The following is a 13938-nucleotide window of genomic DNA, read 5'->3' on the forward strand; positions in this document are numbered from 1 at the left end:
GCTCCTTATGTCTCAAACAGAATCACAACTAAAATTGTACAACGACCAATAAGCTTAAGCAACAGCATGCATCTTAGAAAGAACTTGAGCTTTTTAATTACTATTACTCATTACTTTAATTATGGAAGTGTGTGTGTGGCAAGGTTTAGGTTTCTAGTTTACATTCTTTTTTCAGAGTTGCTGTCTCCATCCATAAATTCCAGGAAGGAGCTTCCTCCTGGCACCTTACAATGCAAGCATAAGGCAGGAAGCTACAAATATATTAAAACAGGGAAGCAGACACTAATTACTGAAGAATATTTTCCTGACAGGATGCCTGCCAGTCACAGCACACCAGCAGCTCATCAATGGCATTTTTTTACAAGCCGTTAGAGCAAACAAGAATTTAAAGAAAAAAACAGACTGATGAAAGTAAAGGAGCTCCATGGATGTTTATAAGGATCCCTCCCAAACTGGAAGGGATGCATGGAAGAAAGCAATGAAATATTATTTAAAAAACCCATTGAATGGGTGATAAAAATTGGAATTATAAGCCAGAGTAGAGGAAGAGTTGACACAATCTTTGGGGCACATATTAGGACAATATTTCAAAGTGCTCCAGTTCTTGGGCTTTCTCTCTGCAAATACGTATCTGAACATGCTTAGCCTCATATGTGATGAGCGGTAAGATTTCATGGCAGCATTCACAGAGTCATTAGGCTGGAAAACACCTCCAATATCAGAGTCCAACCATTATCCCAGCAGCATCGTGTTCACCACTAAGCCATGTCCCCAGGTACGACATCCACACATCTTCTGAACACTTCCAGGGATGATGATTCCACCCCTTTTCCCTGGGCAGCCCGTCTCAATGTCTGAACATTCTTTCAGTGAAGAAATTTTTCCCAGTATCTAACCTAAACCTCCCCTGGTAAAACTTGAGGACACTTCCTTTTATTCTGCCCTTTGTTACCTGGGAGATAATGAAAATGAATAAAATGGCAAATTATCCTGCATTATATGTTGTGTTTTACACTGCAGTGATTAGTTCAATTCAGTGAGCAAAGTTGTGCAGTTGTAGAAAATTTGTTATATTGGCCCATGCTTGAGATTCAAGTGTTTGCAAAAAGCAAATCGAAAGCCACTACTTTATAAATCTATATGCCAATTGCCTACTTTTTGAATCCCAAGCCTACTCATAATGAACACATGACAGATATGTGCTGAACAAAACAGCGCCCAAAATGACCAAAACAATTTTACCCACTTGATGTAATACAATCCCAAACATTTAAATCTAAGGGAAGTCTTCTGTTGAAAAGAGTGCAAAACCTTCAAGAAAGTTTTATTATAATCTGTCTGACACAAATATAAGGAAGCTAATTCTGTACCACATAAAAAATGACCTAGAATTATTATGATTAAAAATTACAAGCACACCCTTCTTTAATAACTTCTTTCACAGCTAGTGAACCAGAATACTTAATTTCATATTATTATATGATAGCCTATTTTCTTAAAATCAAAATGAATTCAAATAACAGGTTTTTAAAGCTTAGATTTTTTTCCCTTGATATTATCCATTACAGATATATTATACAACGATATGTGGATATGCATATTAGCTAGCCAAGACTTTAAGAAGCAAAGCAGAGTGACAGAAATAGCAATTAAAAATTCAACAGAAGATTTCCATGCGTAAAGAAATAAGATATTTTGCCTATAAGCATGAGTGTTGAAAATAAAAGCAGAACCTCACAGGGCTGGTGGGTTAAGTGACCTTGTGAGATTGCAGCCAACTGCTGTTACACTCCTTCTCCAAGAACTTTGCTGTTGGGAATTGTTATACATACTGGCCAATTGGAACTTGATATTGGAACATATTAAAAATAAATAGTAAGATTTAATGAAGTCAATGATCACGTTTTTAATGGTTATTAGCCTAGAAAGGGTAGACTTGGCCCACATCTGTCAACGCATTTAGGAGAAAAATCTCCTTAAAGAATTGAAGAAATATCTTACAATAATGGAATTGTATACACAGTCATGGGGATATCATGTACCAGCAAGTTTGGAAAATGGCTAAATTTCACACAGTGATGACAAGACCAGAGGTTTGAAAGCTGCCCTACTTAGGGCCTCTTCAGCACAGCAAACAGCATGACTGAGATTAAGACCTCTCAGCACGACAGACAGACAGCTGTCACTTTAAATAGATATCACAGGGCTTTACAGCAATGTGCAATTTTACATCATGTAGACACATTTTTTACCACAGATAAAAAGAAACTGCACCACACAGAGTTTGGCCAAGAGCAGCTGAGCAGAGTGAAGTGCCATTCCAATAGCAGCATTCTTGTTTGGGTTCTTTGGCCAGTAGTTTAGGGAACATTTCAAACTAAGTTAATCTCACTGACTTTAAATCATGCAATAGTAATTCATCTAGTGTGCAGTAATGCTGATAAAAGAGGAGCAGCTGGAAAAGCTACAAACTCCTTTTGCCAGTACTGAAGTAATAAACTGTCACCTATAGTACAAATAGCTCAAACATGCTTTGATGAACTTCAGGCTCCCTAAAATGCCTTTTCTGCCAGCTTTTGTTACTGACTACATTAGAGATGGTACAATCATCTCTAATGCCAGACTTGAGCCTGAAACAGAAAGCAGGTGAATGGTAATGGAAGGCTATGGGATAGAGTAAACCTTGGGAAGAATAACATTTCAGGGGTTTGCAGAAAAACTTGCAGAAGGAAAGAAAAATGCCACTTATTCTAGACTGATGCTCACAGAAAGGTTAGAGCTGAGAAGAGTTCCCGTGAAACTGGGGAAAACTGCCAGGCAGTATTTTAGTTTTATTTTCCACAATCAAGGCTCTAATCTAAGAATGCAACTAAGTACAGTAATGCTCAATAGCAAGGATAAAACAACATAGCAGTTTATAGGCCTCCTAATGCTAACCTAATGGACTTCACAGGCACACAAAGACCCACTCACACTCAAGTTCTTACAGTCCAAGTGTCAGTGCTGTGAGGACTCCTGCAGCTGTTGAGAACTGACAGAGCTCTGCTAAGGAACAAAAATGGTTGGTTGAAGTTCAGGGCAACTGTGGGTTTCTGTGGGTCAAAAAACAAACATATGACCAGATCTAAATCTTCCTTTCCCCATTTTCATCCACATCAGATGCCTTTCAGTGTAAAGTAGCTACAGCTGTAGAGTTTAAGGCACATGAACATGACAAAAATGAGGGGATAAGGCAGCACTCTGCAGCAATGTGACCACAGCCCAGTAACATGCACAGCACTGTATGTACCCACCGAGTGTCCAACCCTGACTGCAGAAACTGCATGAGGAGGGCAAAGCAGGGAAATGTCAATGATTCTGCTGCAAAAATCACGGCTTTAACTTCAACTGTAAACATGCAAGATGTGTCTGCAAAACACCTAGTTCTAACTGTGGAAGTGGCACTTTTCACAAAGGCTGAAGTATTCATGGTATATTCAGATAACGTAAATACAGGCCCAGGCATTTTAACATTCTTTTTTCTTCTATAGCCACTTAATTGCTATGGCAATTGCTTGAAATTTACGTCAGAGGCTGTAAGTGAATAAAAAATATTAAACAAGCCCAAGCTTGTTTTTTTGGGAAGCAGGACTGATTTTTACACTTGATTTCTTACATCTCTGTTCTTTTTCCTGTACCGAAACAGCCACTCCTAAGGCCTTGCAGCGAACAGGAGCTGAAAAATTATCTGACTAAAGACAGCAAAAATTGGAGGGTTTTTTTTTTTAAATTAGGGTTCAGGCAGTTCCAGTTCCCTAGATGAGTCCCCTACAGCTACATAAATGTTCATCACAGCACAAAGAAAAAGGTAGTCTGGGAGTAGAAGGAAACAACCAAAGAAGCTGACTATGGATACTATCTTTACTGAACTTCTGTTTCAGATTGAAAGATGAAGCTCCAAATACTATTTAATAACTCTGACAGTAGCAAAATCTAAATGAGCATGAAGAGGATAAATAGTAGAAGACAAAAATGACTAGACTTTCATTTGTTCTGGCCTTAAACTAGCAGTAGCAGAATCATAATGTATTATTGGCAGTGATACTGAAATAGTAGCAAAGAAGCAAATTATGAATTAACCATTTAAGTTTAATTATGAATTAACCATTTAAGGGCAATTTGTAAAGGCTCAGAAGTCATGTGATGCATCCCATCTTTGACAATATACAAGGAATTATAGTGAGGGCTTTCTGAGGCATCTCTTTCCAGAGGAGATTCTTTTACACAATTTATTGTTTTTCTTTCCAATAAATCCCCTTTACCCCTTTCTTCTTGGGTGTTTTGTTTTCAGTATCTAGAAAACTGAATCTAACATCCCTGATTGGTAGAGAACATGCTGAACATTTTACTGTGTTGTATGTGTGCAAAGATTGACCACATTTTAATTGTACATGAATCAACCCCATCAGTTTTCCCAAGCCCACAATTATCGTTGGATCCAGTTAATAATTCTCCCTCCAGAAAGACCCATTTCTCTCCTACAAAAACTTAAGGTAAAATGACAGTTTCATTTCTCTAGTTTTTCCCTTATGAAAGGTTTTATCTGCAGACAAACTGCACACAAATTATCAGTGGACACAGCCGAATGAGCTCAGAACATGTTTTCCAAAGACAGGCATGGTAAGCACCACCTTACAAATAAATTATAGCTGATTTTTACTCTTCTCCATGCAGATTCAGTTGGGCATCATTTCCATCTCTGGAGAGGGCAAAGTAGAAATTTGCTGCTAGTTAAAACTGGACATGAAACTGGTTCACCACCAATTCAGTGTCCATCATTTACTGATGTGCCCTGAAGTAATGGGTAATCTGGGCAATGTTCCAGTAGCTAAGGTACATCCTTCCCCCTCTCCCCTGAAAAAAAAAAAAAAAACCTACAAAAAAACCCCCACACCAAAGGAAGGAAGGAGAAATAGCCCAGCTCTTGCTTTATGTGTGTGTCACCCCACCACTCCTTTTGCCTGCCAAGCATTTTACTGAAAAGCCCCTGAAATCCCAGATACTCAGGGATTTTTCCATCAGTTTTTTTTTTTTTTCCTCAGCTACTACCATTTTGGGTCCTCAATGATCAGCATATTTCAAAGACTTCCAGAGCACTAGCAACAGGTGGGCATTTTAATATTAAAAGATAAAACTGAAGCATTTTTATCCCCCAGTGGCAGCCTGACTTAACTTTGGTAACAAAACACAAAACCTGTCTAAACTCTCCATAAGAAAAAAACAGAGTTCTATTTTTACTCGTTTATGCATCGATTACACAGATTACTGTAAATTTCCTAGAGAAAGAAAAATATTTTAAAATATTTTACAGTGATTTTGTCTTTTTTTTTTTTTTTTTTGTCAGGGCAGCTAAAGTTACAAATGGAACAATTTATATGGAGTGTCATCACGCAGCACTTAAAGGATGGCCAGGGTATCAGATCCAGATCCAGCCAGCATAAGTTTAGGAGGTGTACGTCATGTTTGACCACCCTGGTATCCTTTTATGACCAGCTGGCCTGCCTGGTGGATGCAGGAAGGGCTGTGGATGTTGTGTACCTGGACTTCAGCAAGGCCTTTGACACTGTTTCCCACAGCACACTCCTGGAAAAGCTGGCAGCCTGTGGCTAGGACACGAGCACTCTTTGCGGGGTTAAGAACTGGCTGGAAGGCCAGGCCCAGAGAGTGGTGGTGAAGGGTGCTGCATCCAGCTGTCACCAGTGGATTTCCCTCAGGGATCTGTACTGGGGCCAGCCCTGTTCAGTATTTTTATTGACGACACGGACGAGGATATTGAGTCTTTCATTAGTAAATCTGTGGACGACACTAAGCTGGGAGTGCGTGTAGATCTGTTGGAAGGGAGGAGGGCTCTGCAGAGAGACCTGGAACGATTGAATGGGTGGGCAGAGTTCAATAGGATGATGTTTAATAAGTATAAGTGCTAAGTCCTGCATTTTGGTCACAATAACCCCCTGCAATGTTATAGGCTGGGGATGGTGTGGCTGGACAGTAGGCAGGCAGAAGGGGATCTGGGGGTTCTGGTCAGCAGCCGGCTGAACATGAGCCAGCAGTGTGCCCTGGTGGGCAAGAAGGCCAATGGCATCCTGGGCTGTATCAGGAATGGTGTGGCCAGCAGGACCAGGGAGGTCATTCTTTCCCCATACTCGGCACTAGTGAGGCCACACTTTGAGTGCTGTGTCCAGTTCTGGGCCCCTCGGTTTAGGAAGGACATTGAGACGCTTGAGCGCATCCAGAGCGAGCAACAAGGCTGGTGAGGGGCTTGGAACACACACCGTGAGGAATGACTGAGGGAGTTGGGGTTGTTTATCCTGGAGAAAAGGAGGCTCAGGAGTGACCTTATCACTCTCTACAACTCCCTGAAAGGTGGTTGTAGTCAGGTGGGGGTTGGTCTCCTTCTCCAGGCAGCAACTGACAGAACACAGAGAGGACACAGACTTAAGCTGCACAAAGGGAACTACAGCTTGGATATTAGGAAAAAGTTTTTTATGGAAAGAGTGATAAAGTACTGGAATTGTCTGCCCAGGAAGGTGGTGGAGTCACCATCCCTGGATGTGTTTAAAAAAAGACTGGATGTGGCACTCGGTGCCATGGTTTAGTTGAGGTGTTAGGGCATCAGTTGGAGTCATTGATCTTGAAGGTCTCTTCCAAGCCAGTTATTTCTGTGATTCTGTGTGAAACACCTGCAAACACCATGTGACTTTTGGACACTCAAATTATGAAACTATGAGAATTATTTGGAAAGATAATTTTAGAAATGGATTTGCACTGCAAAAAGCCCCACATAAGTTCTGAAATTCTTTGTCTTACTAAAAACATTACGCTCTACATTAGCAGGAAACCAACTTTCAGCCAAACAATGCAAGAGATTGTTTTTCAAAGCCAGCATGGACAACTACAATTAACTACTCTGTTTTCTTACATAGCATAAATCAATAGCATTTTCCAAAGAGGCTCTGGAATTTCTTCCCCATGACCTTCATTAGTGTTCAGGAACTTAACTCTCTGTACCCATATTGAAAATTGTTAGCATAAATTTCTTGAAGCAGAGGAACAAAATCAAACATCTCTGTCAAAGATGTCAGGCTCTGATTCTCACTGTGACCACATACCCTGAGCGTAGCTACATGGAAACAGACTTGATTTACTAACTGTTCATGGTAGTAGAACCAGACTTCACGCACATTCAAAAAAACCTGGCAATGCATATAGTGGAGACTAATACTTGTAGTCACAGCATAAGAGAAAGTTTTCTCCTCTCCACATACAAGTCTGTGGCAGTATCTGGTGAAATATCTCCCTGTGGATCCTGGCATTTTGCAGATCATGCAACCGAGTCCATTTTCTAGGGTGGCATGTCTTGTCTCTGCAAACAAATGCAGAACTTCCTCTCCAGTCCCCATCCAGACCTTTGTGTACCTCTGAGGGCGGACATCTACAAACCCTGACACTTCTGACATCTCAGTGTGAGCAGGAACGTTGCAGAACAAAACTTGGTTCCCAGGTTCTTGAGAACAATGTTGGCCTGCCTCTAATATTAGACCTCTCCAAAAATGAAGTAGCTGAAGTAGCTCAGGAACTCAGGCCCTGGAATTTTCTGCTGAACGAGGGGTATCTATGGGTAACCTTGGGCTCCCTCATCCTTCTCTCTTAATCTGCAAGTGCTTTCTCAAGGTTTCTAATGCAGGGACTGTCTTAATGCATACTTAAGAGATCTATTTCCATGACTGGGGCTCTTTGGGCACTATTGTTTGAACATAATAATTCTTTTAAAAAAACATATACAAAGTAAACAGGAATGCCCTATGACTGCTTTAAATGACATATGATGCCAACTAAGATAAGGGACTCCATCTGACATTAGGACAGGAAGGCACTGGTATCTCATTAAAAGAGTATTTTATGGATTGTAATTTCAAATTACTCAGTTATTACCAACATTTAAAAAATACTCTATTTTTCCCAGTAGATAATGGCAAAATGGATTTAAAATTATGTACATTTTAAAGTCACATAAAAAGCATACTCTTCTTGCCCGTGTTGCACATAAATCTATACTGCAATATAAGAATGAACAGCAGAAGTTAAACACTTCTACAGAAATACTAAGTTGACTAACATTTAGATTACTCAGGCCCATCTTGCTGTGCCATCTGGTGGCTACTAGTCTGTAATGCAGAAGCAGGAAAAAAGTACCCACCAAACCTTAAACATTATTCATTTCCAAGTCTTTCTTACAGTTTTCCTCTATAAATTAATTTTGGGTTGTTTTGAGTTTTTTGAATTTATTTCTTCTGTGACTTCAGGAAACACAGAATCAATGATAATGAGCTAAACAACCATATAATTCCTACAACCTTCTGGAAAGACAGTCAAAGCCATAATATTTGAAACCAGGATACTTTAAGATGTCTATATTGTGTTTACTGCTATGGTCTGTTTTGAAGGACAATACCTAAATCTGGAACAAACTGAATCAACAGAAAGAAGCAAATTTGAGGCATAAAGAAGTGAAACCCTTCTTTACCATTTAAAGTTTATGTCTTTATACAGAGCTACATAATTAATGCAACAGTTCAAATAATTTTTACATAATGACTGTTTTAATGCAGAAATCTACCTCTGTTTCCCCACTCTATCTCCTCCCCATCAGACACCTCTGGTCAGTAAAGTAGACACAGAAAGGCCCTTGGAGTCCATGACTAAGAAATGGAGCAAGGTACTTTTTAATTTCAACTGTACACATATAACACAGAAGAAAATCACTAGCCTTCTCTTTCTTGGCTGCAGTCTAGAAATCCCATGGTTTAAAAAAGATACATAGTTTCTATCTTCAGCCTCATTAATCCTAATCTTTATTGAAAATAAACCTTGTCTGGGGACCACCACTAGCCTTCCTGTGGGCTGGAAATCAACAGAAAAAATAATTAAATTCTTATACCCAGATGGGTGCAGAGGCTGATAAAGGCAGAACTTAATAGATTTTTTTTCCATTATTATTGTTGAAGAGTCTATAACTGCAAGACTGCCTGGGGATATTCACAGAATATGAGGAGCACTTCACATTTTAAAGAGTGAGAAAGGCTAAAAGGCTCTTTATTCAGACAGAAAATACTGAAATTCAAGATATTTCAGTCTGTTTTTTTTTTTTTTCTTTTTTGAGAAATATCAACAACTTAAAACCACTAGTGAACACTTCAGGAGTAAAGACAGAACATATACAGGGGATCTTTGCACCACTACACTGTGATATAACCTAGAATTTTTTCTCTTTCAAATGTATTGACTTACCCATTATCCAACCCATTCTGCCCAAGTTTCTTTCCTATGTCACCTACCATCACACCTGGCATTGGTAGGAGAGTTTTTGTATCTCGAATCTGTAGAGAAGTGAAACAAAACATTTCAGTAATGGAACAATGAAAGTTACTGGCTGAAGTTTTCCAAGGTCGAAAATATTCCCAACTTGTATGCTGTTATTAATGGTAGAAGAGATATCCCTTTTTCTTTCAAGCACATAATCCTGGATATAACTTGTACTTATGCATCCTCTCATTCAGGACACAGACACTTTAATGAAAATTACTTTGGAAGATGAAGCTAATTACATCACTGTGTTAAATATCCCCTAACACTGATGACTTCTCTCATCAGACTAGCACTGATATCTCCTTCCGGTGTACACAGACACAGCAGAAACCAATGGAATTTTAATGTAACAATCAGCTTTGAGACATTCCCTGATTTTGTAACAAACTTTGCTCAGTTTGCGACTAGTTAATTTTATTACGTACAAGTTTTCTATTGCACTGACATATTTTCTGATGCCTTTAATCATATAAAATGAATTCTGTGGTAGAAGTTTTTTCAGATTTCATGCAGATCAGCCTGCAGCATTGGCAGACATAAATCATCTCAAGCCCTGTGCGAGACTTTCAGGACTTCATACAACACAGACGAGTTCTAACCATATAAGTACCATGATCGTCTGGAGACTTTTCAGGTCTTTTGTATTTTCAGAAGTTTTTGCAGAAAACTGGTAATATAAAACTAGCTCTACAACCTTCATAGAATCAGTGAACACTTAAAAAAAGTATCCTGGTTACAATTGCAAGAAACTGTGAAGGCATTAAATAAAGAATCTGCTGGTCAGGTATAAATAACAGCATAACAAAGTCTTTAATTTGAACCCACTCTTCCCCAAAAGAATTAAAGGATTAGCAATATTTCCTCCTTACCTGTACAATAAAGGAATGTATTCCTTGGCACTTCCCATCAGGAGTATAGAGCTGGGCATACAAAATTGCATGAGTGGCATGTTTCCCCATATTACCAACCCAGAACTTTGCAGCTTCAAAGTCAGGTGTATTGATGACAAATTCCTATAGCCAAGAAAGAAAAAGAAAATTATATAAGTAATAAAAATCAGGTCACAGCTTTTTTTTTTTTTTTTTTCTTTTTTTTTTTTTTTTTTCCATCACCCTGGCAATGTTTTGAAAACATTCATTACCTGCCAGGATTTTATTTTGTACTGCATTCCAGCACTTGAGATCTCTCTCTCTCTCTGTGTTCAACTTTAGAGAGAACACATGTAGTAAGGAAAAAAATATAGAGTTCAAAAAGCTCATTACCTCATTGTAAAGCCTGAAACTCAGCTTTTTTAATTGCTCTTTTAAGCAGTTAAAAAAAAGAAAAGCAGATTAATGGACTGGGAAGCATCTAATAGATCTTAGGTTAAACTGAGCTGTGAGTTCAAGTGAAGAACTGAGAGAGCTGTTTCAGCTGTGAGAGATGAAGCCTGCGCAGGGACCAACTCCTTTCACATTTTTGTATGGAAAGGAAGCCTATGTGTGTTAAGGACTAACCTGAGTGCTGGGATCAAATGTGGCTGTAGTCCGTATGCCTTTGGTGTTAGTTCCATGGCTGAGTTCAGTCAGAGCAAAACATCCAAAAATCTAAATAAGGAGATACAGGGCACAGTTCAAGACCACTTTATTACATTAATCAAAACTGCAAGACTTTCACATTATTTCAAATTTAGCTGTTGGAGAGTAACTCGGCATAAAAAAACCCCCAAAACAAAACAAGAAGCGATAAAGAGCAACAAAAGAAGCACAAAGCTCAGGTTAAGTGCACTCAGAATATTTATCTTGCAAAATCAAAGAGGGTCTAGCCAGACAGTGAATGCTGCCCACGTGGCCTAGACTGGAGAAACTGTTTAGGATTGGAATCTTCTGTACCAGACAGGCTGCATTTATTCTGCAGAGTACTTGGTCCTGAGTCCCCACTGAACTCCATGTAGTGTCTCTTTGGTATTAAGACATTATTATTTTCCATTTTATAGCATTAGAATGGAATTTTTATGGCAACATGTCAAGTTTAAGTGTATCCTAGTAGGATACTCTTAAATGACTCTGGAAAGAGCCTAAACTGGTGTAATGTCATCTATATTGCCTTTTGGGAAAAGTTCCCAAATTTTGTCTGCATGTAAACTTGGACAGTCTAAAACATATCCAGGAAATGGTTTATGGCTAGTAGTGAGGACAGTCAGAGCTCAGCTCTTGAATCTGCTGGATGGTCTTTTCTTTTGCTATTTAGAGGTACCTAAGTATGCAAAGAGATCAGAAATAAAACAAAACTGCTAACAGTGACACAGTTCTGCCAGTGTCCATTTCTCACAAAGTATTAGAAATAATTACCTCCATGCTATAAGTTTGTTTCAAAATGTGTGCAAATCTCTTAGAAGCACTCATAACCGGACCTGCAAATACCTGTAAACACAGAATAATGAATGAAATCAGTGCCCTATGATGAAAAGCACAAACTGCACATGATTTTTAATAGTGATGTCCAGTAAAGAGACCAGGGAAAGTGGGCTGCACTGTAAACTATGATTTGACTATAGCTGGGGGAGGCAAGTCAGGATCTGATCTTGCCAAGGCCCCTTTACAGATGACTTGTCCCAGCTCCAACCTGTTCAATGCTTAAAAATACGTTCCATTTGTCCTTAGTGATGTTCCCTTAAGCAGAGGAAAACTATTTCAGTTGATTTTACTGCAAACAGATTGGGAAGTGAAGGTAGCTGCTTCAGGATCAAACAAGAATGCTGATTTGAAAGCTACCTTCAGTTTTCACACGGATATTCACACAACAAAACTCTAATTTCTACATGTTCCCCAGCTATGTGAATAGTAACAATTAATTAATTAATTCAACTGATAATATTTGACAAGCTATGTTGAGCTTTCTTTGTGAGAGACCCATGTGGGAAACAACTGATTAACAGAATTCAGCCACTGCTGTCAGTGACAAATTTTAAACTGCTTTCCATTCCTTCTGGATTCTGCCCTTCATTAAGACACCGGGGCTTAGAGCAGGTAAGTTTCTGATACCTGCAAATCTTTAGGAAACACACAGCCAACCAACAACCAAGTTTTTCAGCTGCCCTAGAGAGGAGGCAGAAGAGTAAACAAAAGAAGGCATCAAAATTTTTTTTGTATCTCTGTCTGTACTGTTTCACCTTTACCTTCCAGATGGGATTCCAGTGGAGACAGGGGTTTAACAACAAGATTACCCACAGCTCTCTGACTCTTCTAAACAGTGAAAACTTAATACCATTTTTGAAAATAAAGGACGAGGAAAAGATCAAGTTCTAATAAAATAGGCATAAAACAACAGAATTATAGTATTAAAAGTTACTTAAATTCAAACATACATCACCATAGCTCTTGAACTATACTTACACCACAATGTAAGACAAACTGGAGACATGGAGACCAATCGTACATTCCTAGACAGAGCACCATATTAAAACACCTTAATGGGTTCTCTATCATCTCTTGCTGAGTAAGAAATTCATACTCAAAGAATCTTTTACAGCGTAGGAATGTCAGCTCCTGATATTTCTCACGGCACAAATCTTCTCCAGGATGATGTGCAAAGAGAGGATCATTTTCCAGAGCAGAGAAGATTCTGTTCTTGGAGGGGATAAAACTGACATGAGAATATTAACCTAAAAGCATTAACAAAAACCAGTTAACTTTCTTCTAGGTTAATGCTGGGTCACAAACTACAATCATTTGCAGGGAGGCATAAACGTATAAACCAAAACTTCCAGAGAATTAGAAAATACATTTAAATGGTCTGTCTTATATACACCTCATGCAGTTAAATTTTATGATATCTCCTTCACCATTATGTGATTTATTGATTCACTCTGAATCTACAAGGATAGGATGGTAAAACTTACTTGCTTTGTGTAGCAGCTCCACTATCTCAATAAACAAAGCTGCTGGCAGAATCTAAGGGGCAGAAGTCCCTCAGTCTGAGGATAAAGGTAAAACTCCAGGGCTTACATTCAGTTAGAAATATGCTATGATGGTAAAACCATTAAGCTACCATAACTGCTCTGTTCCCAGATGGAAGTAAAAAAAGGCTCCATTTAATGGAACCATCACATGCAGCCCTTCAATGTGGTGATGTGCATCTTTTAAGGTTGTAATTTGGATCCTTTTTGTATTAGATAATATATTACAGCACTTTTTTATCCCAGAGCTGTGTCTTTAAGAAGATATCTACATCTCCTTAGATGTCTTTCACATAAGAAGGAAGAAACCCAGACTTCCTGTGCTTTCCTTTGAAAGGCAGTCATTCCCTTTCTTGGTGTAAACAACTCTACATGCCCACACAGCTTTGAAACTCCTTCAGACACAGAGCACTTGCGTTTTTTTCTGAGCTCTAACACACACCAGTCAGATGCAGCACCAGGCCTTTCTGATTTCTCTGATCTACCTGCTAGGATTTTTATAATTATGGTGAAGAGTCAAGATTAGCTTAAATCCATGTAAATTTACACCACCTTCAGAAAGCTAGTTCTTTCTCCTCCTACATCTCCAAGTCATG

General features: G+C 38.9%; 1 protein-coding gene across 4 annotated transcripts in view; it reads right to left on the reverse strand.

Annotated features, from left to right (window-relative positions):
• Positions 1-13938, reverse strand: part of ACOX3 (acyl-CoA oxidase 3, pristanoyl) — a 33224-nt gene that overhangs the window by 16353 nt on the left and 2933 nt on the right. For 3 of the 4 annotated variants that reach the window (XM_066185237.1, XM_066185236.1, XM_066185235.1), the window contains 5 exons: positions 12780-13013; positions 11736-11807; positions 10902-10991; positions 10275-10418; positions 9328-9416 (listed from right to left, as the gene is read on the reverse strand). In XM_066185237.1, coding sequence (XP_066041334.1) covers positions 9328-9416; positions 10275-10418; positions 10902-10991; positions 11736-11807; positions 12780-13013 — 629 coding nt within the window. The remainder of the gene's footprint in view (positions 1-9327; positions 9417-10274; positions 10419-10901; positions 10992-11735; positions 11808-12779; positions 13014-13938) is intronic. The other variant, XM_066185238.1, reaches the window with a different exon arrangement.

Source organism: Chamaea fasciata, unplaced genomic scaffold, assembly GCF_029207755.1.
Source record: "Chamaea fasciata isolate MVZ Bird 193981 ecotype frontalis unplaced genomic scaffold, bChaFas1.0.hap1 SCAF_6, whole genome shotgun sequence".
NCBI classification, from domain to species: domain Eukaryota; kingdom Metazoa; phylum Chordata; class Aves; order Passeriformes; family Sylviidae; genus Chamaea; species Chamaea fasciata.